The 26,521-nt window shown below is 44.0% G+C and overlaps 8 protein-coding genes across 13 annotated transcripts; 4 read left to right on the top strand and 4 right to left on the bottom strand.

The window, feature by feature from the left end:
* Window positions 1–2,105: 2,105 nt before the first annotated feature.
* Window positions 2,106–4,113, bottom strand: LOC108601420 (sodium-coupled neutral amino acid transporter 1). Its single transcript, XM_017989318.1, has 5 exons — window positions 3,467–4,113; window positions 3,299–3,408; window positions 2,895–3,035; window positions 2,632–2,838; window positions 2,106–2,581 (listed from the first exon to the last, which is right to left on the bottom strand). The coding sequence occupies exons 1-5, from the start codon at window positions 4,111–4,113 to the stop codon at window positions 2,106–2,108; spliced, it is 1,581 nt and encodes a 526-aa protein (XP_017844807.1).
* A 201-nt stretch (window positions 4,114–4,314) lies between these two features.
* Window positions 4,315–6,327, bottom strand: LOC108602165 (nicotinamide/nicotinic acid mononucleotide adenylyltransferase 3). 2 transcript variants are annotated; one of them, XM_017990198.1, is made up of 6 exons: window positions 6,040–6,327; window positions 5,559–5,956; window positions 5,398–5,499; window positions 5,187–5,338; window positions 4,469–4,706; window positions 4,315–4,413 (listed from the first exon to the last, which is right to left on the bottom strand). In XM_017990198.1, the coding sequence occupies exons 1-6, from the start codon at window positions 6,140–6,142 to the stop codon at window positions 4,369–4,371; spliced, it is 1,038 nt and encodes a 345-aa protein (XP_017845687.1). In that variant the 5' UTR covers window positions 6,143–6,327; the 3' UTR covers window positions 4,315–4,368. The 2 variants fall into 2 exon arrangements, with proteins under 2 accessions (XP_017845687.1, XP_017845688.1); XM_017990199.1 differs by lacking the exons at window positions 4,315–4,413; window positions 4,469–4,706 and adding an exon at window positions 4,935–5,022.
* Window positions 6,328–6,621: 294 nt separating this feature from the next.
* Window positions 6,622–12,692, top strand: LOC108604158 (protein phosphatase Slingshot). Of its 5 annotated transcripts, none has more exons than XM_017993487.1 (8): window positions 6,622–7,019; window positions 8,188–8,439; window positions 8,497–8,894; window positions 8,971–9,036; window positions 9,099–9,293; window positions 9,352–9,621; window positions 9,679–11,401; window positions 11,467–11,508. In XM_017993487.1, the coding sequence occupies exons 1-8, from the start codon at window positions 6,963–6,965 to the stop codon at window positions 11,467–11,469; spliced, it is 2,964 nt and encodes a 987-aa protein (XP_017848976.1). In that variant the 5' UTR covers window positions 6,622–6,962; the 3' UTR covers window positions 11,470–11,508. The 5 variants fall into 5 exon arrangements, with proteins under 5 accessions (XP_017848976.1, XP_017848975.1, XP_017848972.1 ...); XM_017993486.1 differs by adding an exon at window positions 12,195–12,299 and having other exon boundaries at window positions 6,624–7,019; window positions 9,679–11,760; XM_017993483.1 differs by adding an exon at window positions 12,595–12,692 and having other exon boundaries at window positions 6,625–7,019; window positions 9,679–11,844.
* A 335-nt stretch (window positions 12,693–13,027) lies between these two features.
* Window positions 13,028–16,483, top strand: LOC108604443 (oxysterol-binding protein 1). The gene is made up of 2 exons (XM_017993921.1): window positions 13,028–15,060; window positions 15,118–16,483. Exons 1-2 carry the CDS (start codon window positions 13,516–13,518, stop codon window positions 15,865–15,867), a joined length of 2,295 nt encoding a protein of 764 aa, XP_017849410.1. The 5' UTR covers window positions 13,028–13,515; the 3' UTR covers window positions 15,868–16,483.
* Window positions 16,484–17,408: 925 nt separating this feature from the next.
* LOC108604196 (oxysterol-binding protein 1-like) lies at window positions 17,409–19,237 on the top strand. Its single transcript, XM_017993549.1, has 2 exons — window positions 17,409–18,349; window positions 18,407–19,237. Exons 1-2 carry the CDS (start codon window positions 17,435–17,437, stop codon window positions 19,142–19,144), a joined length of 1,653 nt encoding a protein of 550 aa, XP_017849038.1. The 5' UTR covers window positions 17,409–17,434; the 3' UTR covers window positions 19,145–19,237.
* A 264-nt stretch (window positions 19,238–19,501) lies between these two features.
* On the bottom strand, window positions 19,502–21,832 carry LOC108604195 (oligopeptidase A). The gene is made up of 2 exons (XM_017993548.1): window positions 21,668–21,832; window positions 19,502–21,612 (listed from the first exon to the last, which is right to left on the bottom strand). The coding sequence occupies exons 1-2, from the start codon at window positions 21,760–21,762 to the stop codon at window positions 19,524–19,526; spliced, it is 2,184 nt and encodes a 727-aa protein (XP_017849037.1). The 5' UTR covers window positions 21,763–21,832; the 3' UTR covers window positions 19,502–19,523.
* A 112-nt stretch (window positions 21,833–21,944) lies between these two features.
* LOC108604242 (CDP-diacylglycerol--glycerol-3-phosphate 3-phosphatidyltransferase, mitochondrial) lies at window positions 21,945–23,738 on the bottom strand. The gene is made up of 2 exons (XM_017993616.1): window positions 22,568–23,738; window positions 21,945–22,511 (listed from the first exon to the last, which is right to left on the bottom strand). The coding sequence occupies exons 1-2, from the start codon at window positions 23,639–23,641 to the stop codon at window positions 22,092–22,094; spliced, it is 1,494 nt and encodes a 497-aa protein (XP_017849105.1). The 5' UTR covers window positions 23,642–23,738; the 3' UTR covers window positions 21,945–22,091.
* A 37-nt stretch (window positions 23,739–23,775) lies between these two features.
* On the top strand, window positions 23,776–26,331 carry LOC108604241 (serine/threonine-protein kinase 24). Its single transcript, XM_017993615.1, has one exon. The coding sequence runs from the start codon at window positions 24,154–24,156 to the stop codon at window positions 26,050–26,052; it is 1,899 nt and encodes a 632-aa protein (XP_017849104.1). The 5' UTR covers window positions 23,776–24,153; the 3' UTR covers window positions 26,053–26,331.
* Window positions 26,332–26,521: the final 190 nt, after the last annotated feature.

Genomic DNA, 26,521 nt, shown 5'->3' with positions numbered 1-26,521 from the left:
CGGCAACAAGTACTTGTACTAACCTCAGACGTGACTCATCTGCCGCCGCTGCTGCTGCTGCCACAGCAAACACATAGTTCGTGCTAAACGAGACCTTCTTCAATGTGTACTCTTTTGACGCATTGGGCTGCTGCCCTCGCCTCGCCAGTTGAGAGTTGTTAACAACACCGAAAGCATACAACGAAAATAAATAAACAAAGTTGGTAATGAGACATGCACAGCAGTAGCTAAACTTTGATAACTTTGTTTCGACTTGCAAATAGAAAGCATCAGTCAGCATCAGAAATCCTTACACGAGATTGGATTAAAGCGTACTCCACAGCAAATATGCCGGTGATCAAAAGCAAAGGCTTTGTTGCTGTAAGTAGCTTTAAAGAAAGTTATTTAATAAATACAAACTGTAAAAAGTTTCTCACTTAGCTAAGTTTCAAACCAAAAGGCACACAGCTTAAATTATTTGCAGCAAAGGCAACTTTAAACTTTAAGCCCTTAAGCTGCTTGAATATATTTGTGGTTAAGTATTCCTACTTTTGGTTAATATGTCAACTTGCATTACAAATCTTAGCCACACCGCTTAGGGCAGTGTATTAGCCACTTTAAGCCTTTATAAGCCAAACCCATAGTGCTGTAATTAAAAGTGTGCGGAGAGTACCCTAGGGTTTGAGCCTATTGTGTACCCTTAGCCATAAAAATAACGAGCTAATAAAAGCGCCAAGAAGCGTCTAAGCTTGTAACAGGTGTGACTCTATAGCCACGGGCTCTCAAGCTTTCAGCACTCTAGGCATACTTGTATTAAATTTGTTAAAGTAGAGGATGACGCTACAGCAGCAGCCGCAGCCGCAGCAGTTACTATCAATGAACAATGAGTATTAATTTTCATAAATAATCACATTAAAATTATTACTTATTTGTTTATTAACATTGTGGTTTAGCTTTGGGGAGGTTATCAAGACAACAAAACTTGAGTCATGGCATACGCTTAAAAACATATTATTGAAGACGGAAATGAATGCCAGTTGAAAAGAAAAAAAATTAAAAATAAAAATTATACAAATACGCAAAAAAAAAATAACAAAATAAATAAATACGTTAGAAAAATAAAATACGTTATGCATGGCAGTAAACAGCTGCCAAAGCATAAATTAAATTTATGTCTAAGGCAGAAGAATCTACTTATAAGAAAGAATCTTTTCTCATCAAAAACAACAACAAGTTGGTTATAGCGAAGTTTAAATTTAAACACTGAGCTCAGTTACTTTGGCATTTGTACAACAGTTGATAGCTGCGAAAGGTGTTATCACTGCCTTAAGACTTTCCAGCCAAAAGATACCAAAAGATGGGACTAAACTGGTCTCAAATTACAAACAGAGGGAACGCCAATATTTTGTAGTTAATACACTTTCTTTTTAAATAAATAAATAAAGGTTAACTTACAGTTGTAGAACGTTATGGCAACGTTATGGAAAGCTGGTGAAATTGAAAGAAATTATATAAACAAATAGTTATTTTTAAAAAGCTTAACAAACGCATTGCAAAAATAAATAAATTATATCAAAACACAATCAAGTTCAGCAACATAAACTCAAAAATCTAACTAAAATTAAATATTTTGTATTGCAACAAAGTGTATATCGTATTTGCACACTTCTTTACTTTGCCTTTAAGTCTAAATTTCAACAGAAACATTTGCGACGCAAGCAAAAGATGATAAATGATGCGTAGTTTGTGCAGTTGAGCAGGCAAACTAAATAAAAGTGAATAGAGAGAAGAATACAAAATAGTATGTTGGGTAGTTAAGAGTTAACGTATGTTTTAATAAAGCTTAACTAATTTAATACACACGCTACTTTTTAGATTTACTAATCAAACTGCTGCAAATTTTTATTGTTTATTATATGTTATACAAAATGTTTTAATTAAACAAATATTGCAGCAATCAGCGAGCGGGCGCAGGTTTTTGAACTTTATTGACTGAAGGACGGAAATACTAGTTGATGATGAGCTGTGCATTATATTTATAGCTGCTGTATAGCTCAGGGTGAAGCTCTAAAGTAAATTTGTATAATTAATTTAAAATAAATAAAAAATTATAGTTGAATTTGCAGCTAAGCCGTTGTGCCATTGCCCAAACAAGGCGAGTGGTTCTTAAACAACTCGGCTATGGTAAACAAATTTAGGTATGTGGCCAAGAATGTGGCCAAGAGGCCAAAGATCAGCACACCCATGGTGCAGGATAAATCGCATTCCAGGCGATGCAGCTGCCGCAGCAAGCGCAGCCAACAGCCACGCGGCGTATGCGACTTGCTCTCCACCAGCAGCGGCTCCATTTCCAGCTCGATGGGATCATAGTTGAGATCCAGCGGCAGACTGCCGTAGCTAGCCTCAGCTGCAATGCGCTGATGCACGCGCTCCATGCGTCTAATGCGGCGATATAGCAGAGGTGGCAAAATAAACACCAATGGACCAGTAATAGTGCCACCCACCACATCCATCAGTGCATCAAAGCTGGGCACAAACTCTGCCATCAACACCTCTAGCGCGAGCAAACTCGAGCGTATCAATATGCGCTTGCAGCTTAAAGCTAAAATTTTGAATATAATAAGTAAGTAAATTTATAATTGCAGCACTTACATTCCGGCAGCTTGAAGTAGTTCTCAATTTGCAAAAACATGGCCGAGCTGGAGACAGTAACCGAGAAGCAGAGCTGCAGCGACATCAGTATAAGCATCACATAGTATGGGACACTGGTGGGCAGCGACTGCAGCAAGTTGTCCGTAATCATGGAACCAAATTTATAAGCGGCTATAACGGCGCCCACAATGGCCACACTGCTGGTAACTGCAAATAGCTGGAGCTGCAGTGGGAGCTTGAAATTTGGGCGATAGGCTACTTACTGGCAATGCCACTTAGAGCTGCCCAGGATACTTGCGACTTGCGTTTCATATCCACTTGTAGTGTAAGCAGCGCAGGATGTATATCAAATTGAAAGGCTAGAACGCTATAGCTGCTCAATATGGTAAGGAAACCAGGAAGTTCTAGTTTTTAGGAAAAATTAAAACAATGAAGTGAATGAACGAGCGACTTGTTTAAGATAAATAATAAAAATATTTAATAAAGACTTTTAATATGAATCTATTTGATTTGATTTCTATTTGAGTGGCATACAGGTAATCTTTTCAAATATTTTAGAATACACTTTCATTAGCATTGGCTTATCCGAGATTAAAATGAAAAGCAAAGTCACTGAAATTTCAGAAAAGCTTCGCCATAATTTTGCTACACTTTAATTTTGCTTTACCTAGCGTAACTCCTTCAAAGGGCGTGCCCAGAGCGGGCGCATCGAATAGGCAATACCATAGCAGGCCCACTATAATAATCATTACACAAACTGCAATTATAGCCAGACCGCTGCAAGTAAACCAAAGTTAATCCAAACTAACAACTTGGCTGCTGATGTAGAACCTACCGCATATGCCTGGGACTGCCCAGCCACATGAGAGGACAAATGATGAGGCCCACAATGATGGCCCAATAGCAGTAGCTAAAATTATAATGGCCAGCGCTCATGCGCAGCACAACAGCCTCAAGATTCTCGGCAGCCATAACAATGCTGGGCACAGCCAAGGCAAAGATGCTCAAGTCCAGCAGCACAGACACCAAGAGGCTAACATAAGGACCAAAGGCAAGCTCGGCCAAGGCGGCATAAGGATAATTTCGTTTCTGTAGTATAGAAGGATCCAAGTGCTCAGCCATGGTCCAGCACTGCGACAGCAAAAAGGATGTATACATTTGCAAAAAGATTATAGAGAGAACCAGGAGCAGGCCAAAGTAGCCCAGCTTAACCAGCAGCGAAGGCAGCGTTAGAAATGGAAAAATGCCAAACAAGTCCACCACATAGAGTATGGCAATGAATAGCGACAGGCTCTGCGGCTCATCCGTGTGAACGCGGAAATGTGGCAAAGCGCTGAAGCGTGAGCGGGATAAAAACGGCAGCTGATCATGCTGATGCGAAGGCGTTAGTAGCACCGTGGAACGCTGCTTGGGCAGCGCAAAGGAAGGTGCGCGCGAGGGGCGTGGCACGGACTTAACATGCGAGCGTCGAAAGAAAAACATAGACGAACCAAACGCGACGACTAAATGCGCACAACTGAACCATTGTTAGGCAAGTTAGAATCAGAAGACGCCAGCAGCAGTGTTGGTAATACGATATGGCTAGGAAGCCTTGTGGCTGCAGCAAAAGAATGCAAGTTCATTGCCTTTCGCTTGGCAACGCTAACCCACAACTAAAAGTACGTTTATAAATTAACACTTATTTTAATATATGTCTTTTATATTTACAATAACAATGCTTAAGCTTTAGACTTTGTCTTAGACTTGCTGCACTTGCGCTATCTTCGGTTTCTTCGATTGAGACTGTAAATAAAACAAATTAGTTGCATTTTCAATACACAAAACTGCATTTACTTACTTCCTGCTGCTCCTCTTGCAGCGTTATAACCTGCACTGCTTGTCCAGGACCCGCGCGATTGAGCAGCAGCTTGGTAGCTGCTCCAATTGGAGTTTCACCGCAGCAAAACACGCGCTGTGCCTGCTGCCGCGCAGGACTATCTGTCTCATCCATTAGTTGTTGCTTAGTTGTTGTATTTTTATTCTTATCCATATAGACGCGATTGTATGTCAAATGATTTGCTGCCGTTATATACTTACTATAATCCATATAGAAGGTAGGCGTGTTAACGAGTTGTAATAATTTATAAACAATGAATTTAAATATTTTGCTATTTGATACGTACACTATATAATATACTATATACACAATTACGCTATACTATTATATATTTAAAAAAAAAATTAGCTAAACCACATTAAATTTGTTCAAGGAACTTTTATAGCTCACACTCCATAAAAAGACGCCATTGCAATAGTATAGTTTGAGTTGCTTGATGATTGATATTAAAGTGCATTTGCTGTTGCTCCGGTGCAGGATCTTGTCAAGCGTTGCGCTCAGGCGGTACAGCTGGCCTTTATATTATGGCAAAATAAAAAAGGTAATTACAAAACAATTGTTGTGCATTAAATGTGCTATGAAGTGAGCGTATTGTGTGTGTGTGGAGATGTGACTAAATAAACAGTGTACGTATCAAATGTGGGAGAGATGTCTACAGATTTAGAACTCGCTCACTTACGTTTTAACATTGTAAAGTCCTTGACGTTGAATATAGCTCAACACCAAGTCGTCTAGTAAATATTTAACCGACTGTCCGCGACCTAGGAGACGACGCACCAGTGATGAACTTACTTCATTGGGCACCCAGTTGGTTATCAATGTTATATTGCGCTAAATAAAATGTAAACAATTAAAAACACTGAATTCAGCAGCAGTCTCGTTATAATTACCTGATATTTGGTTAAGATATCAGATTCAAATATAAACTTTTCTGGATTAGAGCCACAGCGTGTGATAACGACCAGTCCATGATTAGCAACAATGTCTTCAATCTAAAAAAAAATCATAAAGAAAGTTAACTTTATATAACACTCGTGTCTAATTAACTTACATCTTCATTCGCCCACAGTCCTGGCACTGCAAAGGACTCCAGCAAGTCTGCGCCGCACAGCAGCTTAAGGCGTATAGGATCTCGACGTTCACGCAGTCCCATAGGTAACCAGCCAGGTAGCACACCATTTGTTTCTTCGTCCCCCGGCGAATTGATGTAATTATTTAAATAATTTTGATGATGCTGGAGCACAGCGCGTGTTTTCATCCAATGCGTCTGATGCACCTCCCAGTCGGATAGACGTATCCAGCTTGAGCTTTGCACCGCCAGCTTAATCATTGCACATCGATCAAGAGATGGCGCCAATCCTTTTTTGCCATAAGTATCATGTGTAGGTGATATAATGCCACAGACCACCTTATGTGTGCCTTGCATTTCAAAGTGATCTCGCGCTATCTCTGTGGTGAGGGTTCAGTGTCAATGTCAATATCGATTTGCACCGGTTGTCGTCGTCATAGCACAAAAATAAACAACAACTTACCAAACATTCGCAAGTGCATCGGCGTGGGCGGGCTAAAGCAGCCGCACGCAATTAACGCTATACGTGGCAACATGCAGGTGGTTTCCTCAATATAACCGGACATCTGTTTGTTCAAATATATATCACTGTCAAAGCGGATTTATATGGATTTCTTATGAAATAACACTCGTCGTTGCTATTTACTTCGCCATCGTCTTCAGAGTAACTGCCAACTTGCTAGGAAGGCTGGATGGATGACAGTGTGCTTGCAACGTTATCGCGAAAATAAGTATCGATTTAAATAGCGCTCTTTTCAATTTAAATTGACAAATTAATTCAAAGTTAAATAAATATTTTTTTTTACATTTTTAATATAAATATATGTTTTAAGAGCAACTTAAATAATGCCATCATATATATATTTCCGTTTAATGTTTTAATTTTCATATAACAAATCTCTCTTAGAAAATTTTCCTCGCTAGATTTCCCATGTTGGGTTTGCACTCTTTCGTACTCGATACTATCGCTGGTCCATGCGATGGTTAGGACACCTCTAGTTTTTGCAACTCTACTTTGACAAAACAGTTTTTGTAATAACATTTACCTTAAGCATTTTAATCGTACCCGTTGTGCGTTGTTAAGAATTGTGTGCTGTGTTTATTGCCCAACGGATCAACGCGCTGCCATAATAATAATAATAGTAATTTAAGTTCAAACCAAACAAAGTGCCGAGTGCAAAAACAAAAATCCCGAGAGAGAGGAAACGACGTCGACAAAATGAAAATGCATTTGTGAATTTTCGCCCAACACAAACACACACTGTGAGACATACAGAGTATATAGGCGCATAGGCATAACTAAGCCCAACGAGCACGCTACAAAGGATAGGGAAGGTTAGGCACGCGGCCAGTGTGTAGGCCTTGGAGACGAAAGCAACTAAAACAATGGCGCTTGTGACGGTGCAGCGTTCGCCAAGTGTGGCAGACTCATGTTCAAATTCGGTAAGTAGTTAGTTGTTGCAACAACAATAACAACAATTGAAAGTGAAACAGTGATTGCAAAATGTGAATACAATTGCGTTTAACATTTAAGTAACAATTGCAGTTGCAGCAGCTGCAGGCGCATATAAAAGAGAAAAAAAACAACTGCAAGTGCGTGTGCATGCGTATGAGTGTGTGTTTGCCATGCATGTGTGAGAGTGTGCGTGTGTTTTTGCGTTTGTCAAAGCTCTCTTCAAGCTCTGCCTGCCCTCAGTGCTGCTAGATTGTGCTTTGTTTTGGTTACGCGTTGTTAGTGTGTGCCCTTAGGGGGTGGTTGGGTGGTACACGGTGTGTATCAATGCCGTGGGCCACCGCCTATAAACACTTCCTGTGCGTGTTCCGTTGCTGCGCTGTCAACGATCCTGGCCAATTTTTGTAAATATGTACAGACGTACGTAAATGTCAGACAACATGCGCTGCCGCGCTCTCACACTCTTCCGCTCTCTCTCGCGCTCTTACTTGTTGTGGGCGTTTTGTAGCGTCACCAGCTTAAGATTCGCGCATCTGTTTTGTTGTTCGCTTTGGTTGTTGTTATTCTTGCTATTTATTGTAACTCAAGCAAATCCACAGCAGACGTCTTGACGTCGTCGCAGCTGCCGCGCCGCATCAGCATGTCGCACACACACTCTCCTCTCACTCTCTCTGTCTCTCTCTTCCGCTCACTATCAATAAATTGAAATTGTGCATTGCCTTATTTGTAGTTTTTGTCAACATCTCTGTGATTTTGCTGCCTGATTCCGTTTTAGCGGCCACCAACGTACCGCCCCCAAAAATAGTTTTGAAAACCTTGTAGACCCGTGCGCCCTTGGAATTTTTATAAATCAGACAATTATCGTTTCGATAGCAAAAAGAAAAAAAAAAACAACTTTGTTGTAAACATTCAGCCCAAACGCTCTCACTCTCTCACTAGTTTTGCTTTTTTTTTTTAATTTGTTGTGTCTGTCGCTTTGCAAAGCAATTTATCATGTTTGTTTGGTTATGAATTTCACTTAAACTCTCGAAATCATGTCACAATCTGTTATTATATTTTGTGTAAAGCGTTTGCTGGTGAGTCTGACTCATAGATATAAAAGACAACAGCATAGCGGTTAATAAAAACATAAAATGTTAACGCTCTTCGTTTTTGCAGGACGGTGAGGCCGAAGATGACGAAGGTAATGGCAATGGCAATGGCAACAAAGGCGAGCGGACTGAATGCTACTTTGCGGGCAAAGGCACAGCTTTAGTGTTGGCGCTCAGTGATATACCACAGCATGCGGAGCGGCGTCTAAGCACCGACTCCACACGCTCCACCAACAGCACACAGAGCACCAACTCCGATATACAGTTGCATTTGCAGTCCATGCTTTGCCTACTGCAGCGCGAGGATACGCTTAAGATGGCAAGTAGTCGCAAATTTGCAAGTCTTCAAATTTAAGTTAACCATGTCCATTTGCAGGCTGTCAAGCTGGAGTCGCAGCGTTCGAATCGAACGCGTTATCTTGTGATTGTTTCGCGCAGTTGTTGTCGTCCCTCCGCGCCCAGCGAACGTCGCTTCAAAATCCAGCGTCACAACTCTGTCAAAGCAGCAGAAACTGCGGCTCCGCTCATCACCAGCACTGCGACGTCGCCAGCGCAGCGGCAACTATCAGTGGACAGCCATAAAACGCAATCGGAGGAGACGGCCAAGCGCCTGGCCAAATGTGATTCAGATGAGCGCGAGCGCGGCGATAACAAGTTAAACTCCAATGGCGTTGAGGAGTCCTGTCTTCTAGGCATTGACTGCAATGAGCGCACTACCATTGGCTTGGTGGTGCCCATACTGGCTGATACCAAAATACATTTGGATGGCGATGGGTGCGTGTGCTAAAGACAACTGCTAACAACTTTTATAAATTTATATAAATTTGTCAACTTTCTTTTGTGTTTGCAGCGGCTTTAGCGTCGCTGTTTACGAAAAGACGCGTCTCTTTAAGCCCGTATCGGTGCAGGCCATGTGGTAACTTATATACAAATCTAAATTCATTTACAATTTAATAACTGTTCCAATGTATTTCATAGGTCTGCATTGCAAACGCTGCACAAAGTGTCGCGCAAGGCTCGTGAGAATAACTTTTATCCTAGCGGACCATCGCACGATTGGCTGAGCAGCTATGAGAGACGCATTGAGTCGGATCAGTCGTGCCTAAATGAATGGAATGCCATGGATTCGCTAGAGAGTCGTCGCCCGCCCTCACCAGATGCCATAAGAAACAAGTAATAGCAACAAAATATTCTTATAAATCATTGACTAATCTACGATTGTGTGTTGCAGGCCCACTGCTAAGGAGGAAACCGAAGGTGTTATTAAACAAAAGCTTAAAGCTATAATGATGTCAGTGGACTTGGATGAGGTTACTTCCAAATATATACGTGGCCGTTTGGAGGATTTATTAGACATGGATCTAGGCGAATATAAATCGTTTATAGATGCCGAAATGTTGCTTATATTGGGACAAATGGATGCGCCTACAAAAATCTTTGAGCATGTCTATTTGGGCTCAGAATGGAATGCGAGCAATTTGGAGGAACTACAAAAGAATGGGTAAGCATAAGCAAATGTGTTAATCAAAGCTTTTAGATTAATGAATTTTCTTTGCAGAGTGCGTCATATTTTAAATGTAACGCGTGAGATAGACAACTTTTTCCCCGGCTCCTTTGAGTATTTCAATGTGCGTGTCTATGACGATGAGAAAACCAATTTGCTCAAATATTGGGACGATACCTTCCGTTATATATCGCGCGCCAAGGCTGAAGGCAGCAAGGTGCTGGTGCACTGCAAAATGGGCGTAAGTCGCTCCGCCTCTGTGGTCATAGCGTATGCCATGAAAGCCTATAAATGGGAATTCGAGCGTGCGCTGCAGCATGTCAAGGAGCGTCGCAGCTGCATCAAGCCGAACAAAAACTTTCTCAACCAGCTGGAAACCTACAGCGGTATGCTGGATGCCATGAAGAACAAGGAGAAGCTGCAGCGCAGCAAGAGCGAGACCAATTTGAAGAGCACAAAGGATGCACGCCTGCTGCCGGGCAGCGAGCCCACGCCATTAATACAAGCGCTCAATCAGGCCAAGTCCAAAAGCAGCTCGGGCGATGCCAGTGCCGAGCAGAGCAGCCATGCACGTGATCATCAACATCGGCGCAGCAGCGCGCAAAAGCAGCGTCGTCTTATGCGCCGCTCCAGCAGCACTTCGCCCAAAACACAAAGCGCCGTGGAGGTGACCAAGCAGCAAAGTCAATCCATGGAGAATCTGACGCCGGAGCGCAGCGTTGCAGAGGAGCCCAAGAACATGCGCTATCCGGGCAGCAATGGCGAAAACTACAGCGTCACTCAGAATCAAGTGCTGCACATACAGAAGCATACGCCGCTGTCTGTGCGCACGCGCATTCATGATCTCGAGGCGCATCAGGAGCCGCGTCGCACAGGCACTGTGTGGACCTCACAGTCCAAGCTGATAACGCAGACCTGCTTTACGCAGTCGGAGCTCGTGCGGGACAAGCGACAGCGTCGCAAAACACACTCCTGGACAGAGTCGTTTGGCCCCAGTGGCGGCATCATACTGGACGCACTGCCGCAGCAGCAGACGCTGCGTCACGGTGCGCTGCCCTCGCGTCATGCCAGCTGGGGATCGGGAGATAATCGCAATAGCTTGCCACTGCGCAACAGCAGCTGCAGTTACTATGACAGCAATCGCAATACCACAGCCATTTTCGAAGGCGAGATACAGGATCTGAAGCGCAGCAGCAGCAGCAACTGCAACAGCAGCGAGGCAACGCCAACTCCAGCGCAGCTGGGCACTGTAAAGCGCACCAAGCAGAAGCTGGAGGAGAATACAGCGCTGAAGAAACGCTGCCAGGAGCAGGAGCTGGAACAACTTGAACCCACGCCAACGCCAACCAATGTCAAAAAGTGTGCCAACCTGCAGCGCAGCGCATCCGCAGTGAGCAGCACACGTCAGCGTCAGCCGCTGCGTTGCAACAGCGAGGAGCTGATGCACACCAGCGATATTGAGAATAAAAACACTGCCAGCGATTTGGCTGTGGTATTGCGTTCAGCCACTGCACAAGCTGTAAGCGAGGAGCAGCGCATCTCGGGCAATGTGCAAATACTCAAACAGAATTTTGAAGCCAAAGCGGGCGGCGCCCATGTCACAGCTGCTGCTGCTGCAACAGTTGCAACAACGGCAACAACTGTTGCAATTGTCAACACTGTTGCCAGCAATAAAAAATGCAGCACACATCAATCGCTGCCCTCCTCGCCAGTAGCGCAGCATGCCGAGCTGCCGGACAATGTTGCAGCTGCCAGCAGCAATTCATCCGACTCCAGCGTAAGCGAAACTTGTGATCGTAATGTTAAAGGTCTAGTGCATAAATATCAAACAACTTCCGGCAGTAAACAAGCAATAGCAGCAGCAACAACAACATCAACAGCAGCAACACCATCACTGCCGACAACCACTACAGCAGCAGCAGCAGCAACAACAACAACAACTATAAGCGTCACTAGCTTCAAGCAACGCCCGCGCTCCTACTATGATCGCTCCTTGTCGCATAAAGCGCATGACTATAGCGAGAATCGACCACCGCCTGCGCCAGCAAGACACCAACAGAGCCAACATCAACAACATGCCGCCGCCGCCAACAGCAGCAACAGCAATACACAAACGGAGCAAGTGCAGCATCGTCGGTTAGCGCAGCATGGCAAAACGCATCCACTGACTAGGCTAAGTTTACCAAAGCAAAGCTTCAATACCGCTGCATACAATACCATGTAAAAGCAAAATTCTCTTGCTAACTAACTCTCTCTTAAACTCACACACACACACACACACTCTCACTTTAGCTGCGTACCATTTGCTTTTTATTTCAGCTCGCCAACTTGCCTATTATTGCTGTATTTATATATATATATTTTATGTACTTTTATTTTTGCTTTTATGTCTCATGTCATGTACGTTTACCTTTCTCATTCCCCCCCCCCCCGCGCTGTGTGCAATTCGCTTAAAGTTTTTAAAAGCTTACATTTATATTTATACATTTATACACTTAAACATTTGTTCTAATCTGTACCCCACCCTTTCTTCTTCCCCCTACCCCACACACACACATATGCATTTCAAGCGATCCCAATCTCTAAATGTTTTGTGCCGTCAGGGACTAAAGCAAGCAACAACAACAAGATCAAGAAAAACAAACTATGAAAATGAAACTGTATTTTGTATTTTTAAAATTAATTGTAACTATATACATACATATATTTATTTTATATTATGCAAGAACTGCCTACGAATAAATGATTTATTGTATATATATATACATATGTATGTTGCGTATACACATATACTATATACATTGCATATGTATTTAATGTGTGGTGTCTGATTCGTTTGTTTTCGTAATCGTAATCGTAACCGTTAACGGATTCATTCTTTAGTCATATGTCTATGTATTTGTCTCGCTCTGTGTGTGTGTCCAATGAACTTTTGTCGGACTGCCTTTATGACCAAGTTTGTATTTGCAGCCTATACCGCATGATAGCCACCATTCGCTACTCCTGGTCTAACGAGGCAAGCAAGTGATACCCAGACGATATCCACCTGATTTATATATATACACTATACAATATGCTTACTTTATTCAAAAAACCTACATATTTAATTTACAATACAAAATATAATGTCATATGTTAAAGTTTAACCCAAAACAAATTATAGATTTTCTCTTTGCTAACGGTGAGTCATTCCAGTTAAGTTACAGTTTGCCGATACGTGTGCGTGTGTGTTGCAACTGTTATGGCAAATCTAATTTTCTAATTAATTAGCCACACAACAGGCGCTTACTCTGCTGTATTGCATAAATATAAAATTACAGTTGGTTTTGCTTAAATTGTCTACAGCTGTTTCTCCAGTTAGCCTTTTTTGTTTCAATTAACTGCTACTAAGCCATTTGTAATGTTGCACACATTGCAATTCAAACTTTACGCGCCGCTATTGCTTAATTTTAGCAAGTTGACAGCGCACTGCAGCACTTATCGTTATCGAGCAAGCAGAATTGGTCACACCACACACGCACACAATACATTCACACCGATACACACGCACACAAATGCGCACTTTACTTCCACAGTTTTCTTTATTTTGTGCTGAAAAAGTTGGAAAATTGCCGCTAGAGTATCGAAATTATTTGTGTACGCGCTTGCGAACGCTGGGCAAAGTGCAATTAATGATGACTGCAACAACAATAGTCAGCAGCTAGTTAAACATTTCGGTTGCTGTTCTACCATTTGGGAGTTATTGTTGTTGTTGTTGTTGTCCATACCCCTCTACTCGCATCGTCATCCAGCCCATTGTACGTGGCGTTTGCGAAATCCAATCAGCTCGCTTTTGTGGTAAGCCTAACTGTTGTTATATACTGAAGCTGCTAGGTAACAGTTATACCAACCATGGCGGATGCTGCGGCCGGCGGCGGTGGCGACCCAGAAATGAAGGGCTGGCTGCTGAAGTGGACGAACTACATCAAAGGCTACCAGCGACGCTGGTTTGTGCTCTCCAAAGGCGTGCTGAGCTATTATCGTAATCAATCGGAAATAAATCACACTTGCCGCGGCACAATCTCGTTGCACGGTGCATTAATACACACAGTGGACTCTTGCACGTTTGTTATCTCGAACGGTGGCACACAAACGTTTCACATTAAGACAGCGAACGAAGTGGAGCGACAATCATGGGTAACAGCGTTAGAGTTGGCCAAGGCCAAGGCTATACGTGCTATGGAAAGCGAGGAGGAGGAGGCTGAGGAAACGGCGCAAGTGGTGCCCAGCCAGGAAATCAACACTGTGGTGCGTGATTTAACCGAGCGTTTGGAGAATATGCGCACATGTTACGATTTGATAACCAAACATGGTGCTGCCCTGCAGCGTGCCCTGAATGACTTGGAGTCCAATGAGGAAGAGTCGCTGGCAAGTCGCACAAAGATTGTCAATGAACGTGCCACTCTCTTTCGCATCACATCGAATGCTATGATTAATGCAGGCAATGAGTATCTGCACTCGGCTGAATCGCAGGGACACAAATGGTCCAAGATGCTGCACCATGAGCGCGAGCAGCGTCAGCGTCTGGAGGAGATTGTCGAGCAAATGGCCAAGCAGCAATCACAAATGGAGCAGGCCGCGGTGCTGGTGCGCCAAAGCAAATCCGCTGCTGCCAATAATCTAACATCCGACGATGAGGTGGAGTTCTTTGATGCAGAGGAGCATGGCTACGGAGCTGCTGCCAACGATTCGCCTGCAGATGGCGGTTTTATGTTGAAGCTCAAGCGACGCAGCAGCTCTGAGGATCAAGTGGGCTCCGAGGGCCAAACAGGCAGCTCCTCGGAAAGTGATGAGCAAAAACGCACAGTGGAGACAGTGCAACAAGTTTACTTTGTTAGCGCCGCTCGTATGCCTTCCGGCGCCGACGAGGACAATGTGGATCGTGCCACTTGCGCCGGCCCCGATATTTGTCCAAGGGTACCTCCCGATACCACTGGACGTAAATTACGTCGCACGCGTGTGCCAGACAAGCCGAACTATCCGCTCAGTCTCTGGTCCATTATGAAGAATTGCATTGGCAAAGATCTGTCCAAAATACCGATGCCTGTGAACTTCAATGAGCCGCTCTCTATGCTGCAGCGTCTAACGGAGGATTACGAGTACGCAGATGTGCTGGACATTGCTGCCGAATGTGAAGATGATACTGAGCAGCTGGCTTACTTGGCGGCCTTCTCTGTGTCCGCCTATGCTACAACCTCGAATCGCACAGGCAAACCCTTCAATCCGCTTCTAGGTGAAACCTATGAATGCGATCGCACTGATGATCTTGGCTGGCGCTGTTTGGCAGAGCAGGTCTCCCATCATCCGCCCGTTGCAGCGCTGCACTGTGAGGGACGCAAATGGACTTGCTGGCAAGAGTTTTCCATGACGAGCAAATTCCGTGGCAAATATGTGCAAGTGAGTTTGAAGCTTTGACCTAATCGTTGCTCAAATAAACTTTGATTTGGCTTACAGGTGAATCCACAGGGTGGCATGTTCATTTCATTCAACGAGAGTGGTCGTCGCTATTCGTGGCGCAAAGTAACCACCACAGTGAATAACATCATCGTGGGCAAGCTCTGGGTGGATCAGCATGGCGAAGCGGTTATAGAAGGCTCCAACGAAGCTCAGGGTAACAAGTGTATACTCAACTATATACCCTACTCCTACTTTAGCCGCGAGGTGCAGCGCAGCGTCAAAGGCATTGTCATGAATCGCAACAATGAGGTCAAATGGGTGGTGCGTGGCACGTGGGATGATAAAATAGAAATAGCGCCAGTGCTGCAGACAACTGGACCCAAGGAGAGTCCCACATACACAACTGGCGAGTTTAAGATTGGCTGGCAACGTCGTCCGGCGCCGCCGGAATCTGAAAAATTTTACAATTTCACCACATTGGCCTGTCAGCTGAATGAACCCGAGGAGGGTGTGGCGCCCACAGACGCACGCCTGCGGCCCGATCAGCGTCTAATGGAAAATGGAGCATGGGATGAAAGCAATAAGGAAAAGCTGCGTCTGGAGGATAAGCAGCGCACAGTGCGTAGACAACGCGAGGTAGAGGCGGAGCAAGCAACCGCTGAGGGTCGTCCATATCCAGCCTATGAGCCCATGTGGTTCAAGCGCGAAAGGCGGGAGGGCACCGAAGACTTTATCCATGTTTATAAGAATAACTATTGGCAGGCCAAGGAGGCCCAAGACTGGAGTGGCTGTCCGGAAATCTACTAATATTATATAAATAAACTTTACTTTGTTTCTAAATATTTAAATTGCAATGCCTTCTCCCCCTCCTCCTATCCAAATGTCCATCCACAGCCTACACTCTCTTTCTCTCACCCACAAACACACACACACTATGAACTAATCGATGTAATAACATTCTTCTAACTAGTGGATATAACTATATATATGTAGTATATATATAAATTATTGTAAAGTAGCTAAACGTGTTGGAACTGAAATGTTTTTTAAAGCGAGTTGTAGCTCGAACTTACGCATTGCGTTGAACAAAAAACAAATTTTTATCATTTTGTTTATTTTATTTAAAATTTTGCTTTTATTAATTAATGGCCTACGCACCTTAATAGCAAACAAACCCCCCACATACATACACACACACACAAGCATACATACACCTATGCTACTATAGAGTTATATAGACACCAAGCAAGTGAAAACACGTTGAAAGTTTTCACTCTAAACAACTACACTTAAAAATAAAAACAATGTTTTCCTTTTTGCCGCAAAATTGTTTTGCCTTTGTTGTGTACATAAAGAAGAAACCATCCAAAAAACAAATGCAACGAGAATATGTTAAATGTTATAAAAAAAAAATTATGCAATTTATTATTAAAGTATTATTTAAATAAAGCAAACAAAAATCTGTGGTTAAATCGATCCGACTTTTAAACATTAAGCTGTAAATATTATTTTTTACAGTTTGTTAATTTGTATACACTTTAATCACTTAGTGAGCCTTGGCTGTTGTATAGATTAGTCTTATCTGGCTTTTACTAATCATAAATGGCACAGCTGTTGGGCGAATTTCCTAGACATACATTTACTATATGCATATAATATATATAATTGATTAAGCTGTCGTAGTGACCTAATGTTATGGGAAGAACCAAATTTATTAAAAGCAATTCAACGGTTATAAATTGTTTATTGATGAAACCCTAATGTTGTGGATTCATTAGTTGAAAGCTTTAAATATATATGACAGTGTCTGAGTGAAACCTTGTAAATATTATTTATAAATTATTTGAATTACAAATTACTACACGAAGATTTAAGACATTTAAGGTTATTAAGGAAGGGAAATTAATTTCCCTTTTTAAAGCTTTAAGGAAAGTACAATTTTAAACGCTTGGTAAGACTTGAACAGTCATTTTTCCGGTTACTGACTGTAATTATATCTTTTTATAACAGTCTTACTAATCTGCCATGAACAAAGAACTGTCATTCTTCAAAAATTGATCATTAATCGCTAAGTAAAGTGACACAGTGCATTTGCTAGCTGATATACTCTTTCATGCATAACTTAAGCTGAGGTGCTAAGTGAAAAGCTGGTGCCAAGTACCAAGTCCCAGCATTCGCTATAACTCTCATTTTATTGACTCACAATCCCACCGAAAATAACAAAAAACTTGGTCAATGCTTTCGTCAAACGTTATCTCAGCCAACAAAAACGAATGTAATGCCCCGATAAGCTTAAAAAAATGGCAACTATAGTATAAAGAGTAAGCTAACAAATTCTCAAAGCGCTCAGTGAGTGTTTTGCTGGCGATAGGGAATGTCTTGTGAATTGAATAATTCTAGCAAGGCGGAGCAGCAGCAGCAACGTCGGATTAGCACTGACGATAAATTGAGATTATCGCAAAAGCATAAAAAGCGCGAACGAACGATAGACGCAATGACGAATACGATCGAAAATTTTAGCGATACGGAAATTAGTGGTTGGCTACAAAAATGGACAAATTACGTCAAGGGCTATCAACAGCGTTGGTTTGTGTTATCCAACGGAGTGATTTGTTACTACCTCAATCCAACGGAAGTTAAACAAAACAGTCGCGGCTCATTAGCACTAAAAGATGCAACAATAGAGCACGTGGATGCTACAACATTCGCCATAACAGATGTCAACAAGCAGACTTATCGCCTTAAGGCTGAGACTCCTCAAGAACTTCAGAGTTGGCTCAAAGCTTTGGAGCAAACCATGCACAGCACACCGCCCAAACCCACTGGCAACAGCAGGCAACGCCGCACATGTGTGCCGGACAAGCCCAACTATCCACTTAATCTGTGGTCCATAATGAAGAATTGCATTGGCAAAGATCTGTCCAAGATACCAATGCCAGTGAACTTTAACGAGCCGCTCTCTATGCTGCAGCGCCTGGTGGAGGATTACGAGTACGCTGATATACTGGACACTGCTGCCAACTGCACAGATGAATGCGAACAGCTGGCCTATCTGGCTGCCTTCTCTGTTTCTGCCTATGCCACAACGACAAATCGCGCTGCCAAGCCCTTCAACCCGCTGCTTGGTGAAACGTATGAATGTGATCGTCGTGATGATCTAGGCTGGCGCTGCATATCAGAGCAAGTATCACATCACCCGCCCATTGCTGCGCTACACTGCGAGGGACGCAAGTGGTTATGTTGGCAAGATTTTTCCATGACAAGCAAGTTTCGCGGCAAATACTTTCAGGTAAGTGTCTCTGCTGGTTGTTGTCTTTGCTAAACTAATTGTTGCTTCTCTCCTAAGATAAATCCACTGGGCAGCGCGCATATTGAATTTCCCGCGACTGGACATCATTATTCTTGGCACAAGGTAACCACCACAGTGCATAATATAATTGTGGGCAAACTCTGGGTAGATCAGCATGGCGAGACGGTTATAAAAGGCTCTCAAGCAGCCGAGGGTATCAAGTGCGTGCTAAACTACTATCCACACTCCTACTTCAGTCGCGAGCAGCAGCGCTGCGTCAAGGGCAAAGTCATCAATCGACGCAATGAAGTAAAGTGGCTGCTGCGCGGCACTTGGGATGACAAAATAGAAATTGCGCCTGTGCTGGCTACCAGTGGACCAGCAGATAATCCCAGCTACAGCACTGGCGAGTATAAAATAGGCTGGCAGCGTCGTATGCCGCCAGCAGGCGCTGAAAGGTTTTACAACCTGACCACACTGGCTTGTCAGCTGAATGAGCCCGAAGAGGGTGTGGCGCCCACAGATTCACGCATGCGTCCCGATCAGCGTTTGATGGAGAATGGTGCTTGGGATGAAAGCAATGATGAAAAGTTACGCTTGGAGGAGAAACAGCGACGTGTGCGCAAAGAACGTGAGCAGGCTGCTGCCAAGGGCAGACCTTTTCCACCTTATGAGCCCAAGTGGTTCAAGCTCGAGAAGCAGCAAGGCAGCGAGGAGTCGATGCATGTTTATCAAAACAAATATTGGCAGGCTAAGGAGGCACAAGACTGGCGCGGCTGTCCAGATATATTTTAAAATTATAAGCGAAATATTACTGAAACTAATTGTGATTTGATTATGATTTGCAATCAGATCATAAACAATTTCAGGCATATGTCATTTTAGCACAATTTTTATTTAAATCGTTAAGAATTTAATGCATTTGTTTTTATTATGTTTATAAAATAATATTTAAATAAAGCAACAAAGTTGTGTGGTTGAACCAGCAAACCTAAGAGTCAGCAGTTATATTTTTAGCGATAAGACTAGTTATCAATGTATCTAGCCTCAGTGACTTCCCTTCCAAACAAAGGCAACAACAAAGCACAAAGCACGTTATCGCAGGTGCTACTAACTAACTAATGAGTGGCCGATAACAAAACGTTGTTAGTCAGGTAATAATGCTGACTCAAACTCAATTGTGTTCGGTGGTCTGCGATGGTTTAAATAACTGTAACGACTTCAACAACGCTTCCACCGAGGGATCACGTCCTTGGAAGCGTCTAAACACTTCAGCTGTGGGCACAGAGCCGCCGTAGCTCAAAAATGTTTGTTTATAACGTTTGCCCACGCTGGCATAATGCTCATCACTGCGCTGCTCCTGAAAACTGCTAGAAATATCCGCTGCTATGAGTTTGGAATACAAATGACTAAAGTGTGCTGCTGCCCAGTCGCCAGCAAAGATGTCTGTCATGGAGCAGGGGTGTGCGTCCTTCTTGTCCAACGCCATGATGTTATAAACTGGCCACAGTTTGCGCACCACCTCCAACCAAAACGCGCTAGATCTGTGTAGCTCTACATCCAAATCGGCAACGTACAGCTCCTGGCAAAGATTGTAACCAGCCATTTGTGTTTTCAGCAGACGCAGTTTCTGCGCCAGCTGCAGATCTATGGGCTCATCCGTTTCGTAATGCCCCGAAAGCGTTTGCAGCACTTGCGCATCATCTAGGAAGTTGCTCATGACATAGCCCGACACCTGAGAGGCATCCCATTCAATGTTGGAGAGTCCTGCAAGATCGCTGTAGCCTGCCTGCGTTAAAAGATGCTGCAGTCCAGTACCAAAAGTCTTGAATACCATTTGTAAATCATCGTAGCTTAACAATGGCGACTTGCCGGGTATCTCTGTAAAGTTGAATATCAATGCGCAAAGCGGCGCCAGTTCGGCGGACTTGTTGCTATTGCGTATGCCCACCATCCAGCCATTGTGCTTGCCAAACTTATGCTCCTTGGAGTAACAATCCATATAGAAACCACCCACGGGTGCAGCACTATTGCTAGCATCGCCATCGTACACATTAAAGAATTTAACTGCAGGATGCCAGACTTCCGCCTTCGGCTGTTGCTCTATGCGCACGTTGAAGAGTTTCTCGCACAATGCAAAAAGTCCATTGAGCACGCGCGGCAGCGGGAAATAAGCGCTTATTTTACCCTCATTCAACTGATGATCCTCCAGCAACTGCTTGCGTTTCCAATAGCTAACATCATAAGCCTCTAATTTATGCTCCGCACCGCTGGCGCTGGCAAACTTTTGCAGTTCACTTAGCTCAACGCTTTGCGCAGGTCCCGCAAATTTGAGAAGTTGAGCAAACGTTTGCTTCAGTTTGTCCACGTTGCCTATCATTTTGGTTTGCATCGACAAGTCTGCATAACTGCTGTAGCCTAGCAAATGTGCCTGACGCTTGCGCAAGCCTCTAATCTTCTCCAGATGTGTGCTGTTCTCTAGTGACTTCTCCTGCTGCTGAGAGGCTTTTATGGAATTGGCGCGCCAGACATTCCAGCGCTGTAGACGATCCGGACAGTATTTCAGAAAACCTTCAACTATTTGTGGCTGCAGCGTAATTTTCCAAGGACCCTCTAGTGGCTGACTGGCATCACGTGCTGTGGCTTCGAGCAGCGGAGTTGGAAACTCACGCACTAGCTGAAAATCGTTCACCACATGCGCAAATGCATGCACAGACATGTTGACCTTATTCTTAAAGCTACCACGCTCACGTCCTAGCTGTGTCAGCAGCTCCTTCAAGCCATCTTGTGCGTCCTTCGACAGCATCAAGCCATTTAATTTTCCTTCCAGTAAATACTTCTGACGGAGTCGTTGCTCTGCCTCGCCACCATCAGCTGCTTGTGCCTCTTGCTGCAACAATGCATTGTAAATGGTCTTGTTGCAGAACTTGGCAGCACGAGCATTACGTGCACGCTCATGTATGTTCATATAGGATTTGGTGGGTATCAGGGTGCTGTTGCCCAAATAAAGAGCCTTGGCCACGCCCCAGGTAGTCTCTAGTGGTGCTGTGACTATGTCCAATTCGCTGTAAATATCTGCTGTCTTCAGCTGCTTGCCGCTGCGAATATCCTGCTCTAGCGCTTTGACTGCCTTCTCCACTGCCGATGCCTGTTGTCCTATGGCGCCAAGGCACATCTCTATGGTAATGTCGCTGAAGGCCGGCAAGCCATCTGGCATTAACAGGCCCTCGCCCAGCGGACCCTCCTCACCAATTTCAGGCACACTGTAAAATAAAAGCCGCAACTTGAAAGGGTTACTTATAGGAAGACAATACTTACAGCACTATATAGCCCGGTCTTGCCTGTGAGCTGTGTAGCAAGCGTTGCGCTGCAGTTGCAAAGGTTGCATGCCGCTGACGTAATATGTTTAACATGTCTTAAAAACAAATATAAAACTAGCTATTTACAATTATGAAAATGCGGCTGCTCGACCGTTTACACAACACGCGCTTGTAGCAACCCTGCCAGCTGTAATCGCACTTGATGATATCGATTAATCAGCAGACAGCTGTTTGGCGCCTGTTGCGCACAAATTAAAAACAATAATATATAGCACAAATATAAACGGCTTTCATTTATTAAAAACAGCTAACTACAGCAATACACACAAACACAACGTAGAAAAGGACACACGTTTGCTATACTAATAGTAACTGCTCCCTAATAGCAACAAAATTGAACTATGATTGGAGAATTTGTTTAGTTAGAAAAAATTTCTAAATATGCGCACTACGGCTTGAACCCAGCGTGGCACGCTTCTTTGTACAATCTCACGTTCTGCTGTTGTTGACATATCATAGAGACGATCTGCCTCCGCCTGCAGACGCTGACTTAGGTCATTGTTGGCGGTGACAAGGCAGATTTGCGTTTCTAGATCACGATTTACCGATCGTTCGCCAAAGTTAGAGGAACCTATTAAAGTTAAATTCGGCAAGCGGGCTTCAGGCAAATAGTACCACAATCCTTTGGCATGATATGTCCAGCCGGGTTTCTCGTATTCGAAAAAGTTCACACGATGGTGCTGTTGGCGCCGCACCAAACTCTGATAGAAACTTTTGGCAATGAGTGTATAAGCAGCCGGAATGCCACCTGCTGGTCCCTTAGCGCCTTGGAAGCCATTGGCCTGAAAGCAACATTGGATTGGAGAAACATAAATGGATTTTATTGCCAGCAACTCACATTGGGATGCGCCATAAGAATGCTGCACTGCGCCAGACAATTGTGGGTAATTGTGTTCATATACTCCTGCGTCAGATTAAAGTAACCAGTGGCCAGTTTTAGGCGTGAGCCTGCTATGCACTTGGAAAGCAACTGCTTGGTCACGACGCTATCATGATGTATGCCAATTTGTCCCATTTCCAGCAATGGAAACACCCACGTATCCGCTTGGGTCTGCTGTTGACGCACTTCCAATTGTCTTTTGTAAACGTCCTGCACAAAGTCTGTGATGCGTTGCTTAGCCAAGCGTACGAACTGCTCCTTAGTGCCCTCGTAGGGTAGTATGCGCCAATTATGATGCAGTCCTTCTGTAGCATCAGCGTTAACAGCCAAGCTAAACTCTTGCACACGCTCTATGAACTGCGCATAGAAATCCGCCAGCGGCTTATCCTCAATGAGTATATAACGATCTTGACGATTGGTAAAGTAGTCATTCGATAGATTGGCACCTGAGATGATGACAGCATCATCAAACAGGTAAACCTTCATATGCTGCAGTCCGAACAGCTCATTCCAACGTGGTGGCGCCAGACGCTTTGTCATTCCCCGCAAATCAGGCGTATGGTAAAGTGAAAGCTGCACTTGCTTGCCAAACTCATGCACCAGCGGCATCAGCATGGTCTTGGAGTTACTCACACCACGTGTACCGCGAGTAAAGTCCAACAGCACATTTAGTTGAAGTGATGATTGTGCTTGTAGACTGTGACGCAGATTTTGCACAAGAGAGTGCTCTAGCTGACCAGTGCCCAGGTAGAGACTGGCCAACACTATGCGTCGCTTCGCTTTGATGCTGCGCTGCATCAGCGTTTGGTAAAAGTGTTGGGGTTCATTAATCACCTGAATTTGCTCGCCACGCAGTGGAAAGCAGGGCGCCAGATTGTGTAACCAGGAGAGGCTTTCAAGTGCAGGCGCGCCGGTAAAGCCACCCGCCAACAGCTGTTGTGGTGTTTGCTGCAGGCAGCCCAACAGATCACTATGCGTGGTGGCGGGACAGAGCTCCTGACTAAATAGGCGGCGTAGATAGAACATTTTCATAGATCGCCTTGACAGCTTCCTTGGCAGCGTTTACTGTTTTCATTCATTGGTTTTGTTTACAAAATTGTTTTTATTTAAACTAGGCTTATTTTACGGAAAATCATATAATAATAATAAAAAAAAAACAATTACGTTGCGCTGTGATGTGCAAGCAGCGATAAACTAACATAGTCTATCGATAGTTTGATTATCGAGCCAACGCAGCGCAACAACAACAAGCGAAAAAAAGAACAAGCAAGCAAAAGAAAAGCCAACGAAAAAAATTTTTTGTGCCCTTCGTGCGCTACTTAGTTGCTTCCAAATAGACACATTACAACACTAAAGCATATTTGTTTAAATGGTAATAAATGTGAACGTGGAAAATTATAACAAATCGAGTTCCAGTTCCTACACAATAGTGCAACGCAACCACAACAGCAGCAGCAGAGGTAGCAGTATCAGCAGCAGCAGTAACAACAACAACAGCTTTGCTTTTTCTTGCAACGCAACGAAAAATTTAAACCTTTGCCATTATGTCCTGGACAGAGAAGGTTGATCCAGAGCTCATCTTTACGAAGCAGGAGCGCATTGGCAAGGGCTCCTTTGGTGAGGTATTCAAAGGAATAGACAATCGCACGCAGCAAGTGGTGGCCATTAAAATAATTGACCTAGAAGAGGCTGAAGATGAAATCGATGACATACAGCAGGAAATTATGGTGTTGTCGCAGTGCGATTCACCTTATGTGACCAAGTACTATGGATCCTTTCTTAAAGGCACCAAGTTGTGGATTATTATGGAGTATCTAGGCGGTGGCTCTGCGCTGGATCTAATGAAGGCAGGCAGCTTTGAGGAGATGCACATTGGCATCATTCTGCGGGAAGTGCTTAAGGGATTGGACTATCTACACTCGGAGCGCAAGCTGCATCGTGATATCAAGGCAGCCAATGTGCTGCTCAGCGAACTGGGTGACGTCAAGCTGGCGGACTTTGGTGTGGCTGGACAGCTCACCAATACCACATCAAAACGTAATACATTTGTTGGCACACCATTCTGGATGGCACCAGAGGTCATTAAACAGTCACAGTATGATTCCAAGGCAGACATTTGGTCGCTGGGCATAACAGGCATAGAGCTGGCCAAGGGTGAACCACCCAATTCGGAGCTACATCCCATGCGTGTGCTCTTTCTAATACCCAAGAATAATCCGCCACAGCTGACGGGTAATTACAGCAAGTTCTTCAAGGAGTTTGTTGAGGCATGCCTGAACAAGGATCCTGAGAATCGACCCACAGCCAAGGAACTGCTCAAGTATCCGTTTATCAAGAAAGCCAAAAAGAATGCTTATTTGATAGATTTGATTGATCGCTTTAAGAAATGGAAGGTGTCCAAGGGCGATGAGAGTGAGACCGAGTCGGAAAATTCAGACTCTGATTCCGATGCCAAGCAGGGCGGCGGAGGCAGCAGCCAGGATGAGCCCTGGATTATGACTGTGAAGGGTCTGCATATCAATAGCGCTCCGCGTGCGGGCGTCAACAGTTTCCAGTTACAGGAACATGAGCTGACTATGCAGAAACTTATGGCCACAACACATAGCCCTTCAAGTGGCAGCAGCGCAGCTGGCGGCAATGCACAAATTGCCAGCGGCAGCAACAGCAGCAACAGTATTGCGACAAGCAGCGACGTCGTCGCAACAGCAACAGCGGGCAACGCTGGCAGCAACAATAACAACAATAACAATAATAGCAACAATAATAACATAAGCAACAAACATGCTTCAACTACCATGTTGAATGTGGCTTCATCAGCTTCCGCCAGCAGCAACAACAGCGCAGGAGGCGCCACAGGAAAGCTGCTGCAAGTGAGCAGCTCTGCCTCAGCCAATGAGTTGATGCAAAAGCAGCGTGCCAGCTCCAAGCCAGAGTTGCGACAGTCGCGTTCTGTGGCCACGCTGGAGCAGGTGGAGGAGCGACGTGCCTCCTTGGGACTACCTATGAGTCTGGAGCAGCAGCAACGTGAGCAGCAGCGTCGCAGCAGCAATCGTGAAACATTCCATGCAACCAGCACCAACAGTAGCAGCAACGTCAACGAGGCTTCCAATCAGTCCAATCATGTCAAGCTGTCGTCTAGCCAGGGACAGTTACAGCCACAGCGACATCATACAAACAGCGCGTGTCTCAACAATTTCCTATTCCCTGTTCTGAGCGATATACAACGCAAATACAATAGCAGCAGCAAGAATTTGCCCAGCATGCATGGTGTGGGCGTTGGCAGCGACATTGGTGACCTCAAGTCCGTTTTTGAGCTGGCTGAACGCTCTAGCCCGGGTGTCAGTGATTTGTTTATGAAGGAGCTTATTCATATGCTTGTGCCGGGCTATTCGGAGACGCGCATTAACAATATTATGGAACGCGCCATACGCAATCGCAAGTAGATTACGGGCAACCAAATTCCAACAAGTTAAATACATTATATTCTATATACAATACTTACTATATACATGTTAATTGAGAGTATCCCCCGTCAACATATATTCCGACTTAGTGGCCAATGGAGCAAGCAGCGTTAGACTTATGAAAAAAAACGAAAGTTTATATATATAAATACATTTGTAGTTGTAAAATGTACGTATTTCAACTGAGCCATGTGGCAAAAATGTTTATTCAACGGTTATTTAGGCATACAAAATATGTATTCGTTTGTTTATCTGCAATATTAATATTATTAATATAATGTAAAACATATGCAACTTTAAAATAAAAGAAAAACAAAATGCAGCAAAGTGTTCTACATTGATTCAAATAGCGCGCCACTTATAATCGATCAGCGATAACCTCCACATGCTCGATATCTTAGTTAATTGTGGCGGCTGTGAGATTAGGCAATATGTCAACAGTGATGAT

Source organism: Drosophila busckii, chromosome 3R, assembly GCF_011750605.1.
Source record: "Drosophila busckii strain San Diego stock center, stock number 13000-0081.31 chromosome 3R, ASM1175060v1, whole genome shotgun sequence".
Lineage (NCBI taxonomy): Eukaryota > Metazoa > Arthropoda > Insecta > Diptera > Drosophilidae > Drosophila > Drosophila busckii.
This window is presented reverse-complemented; position numbering and strand designations above follow the sequence as displayed.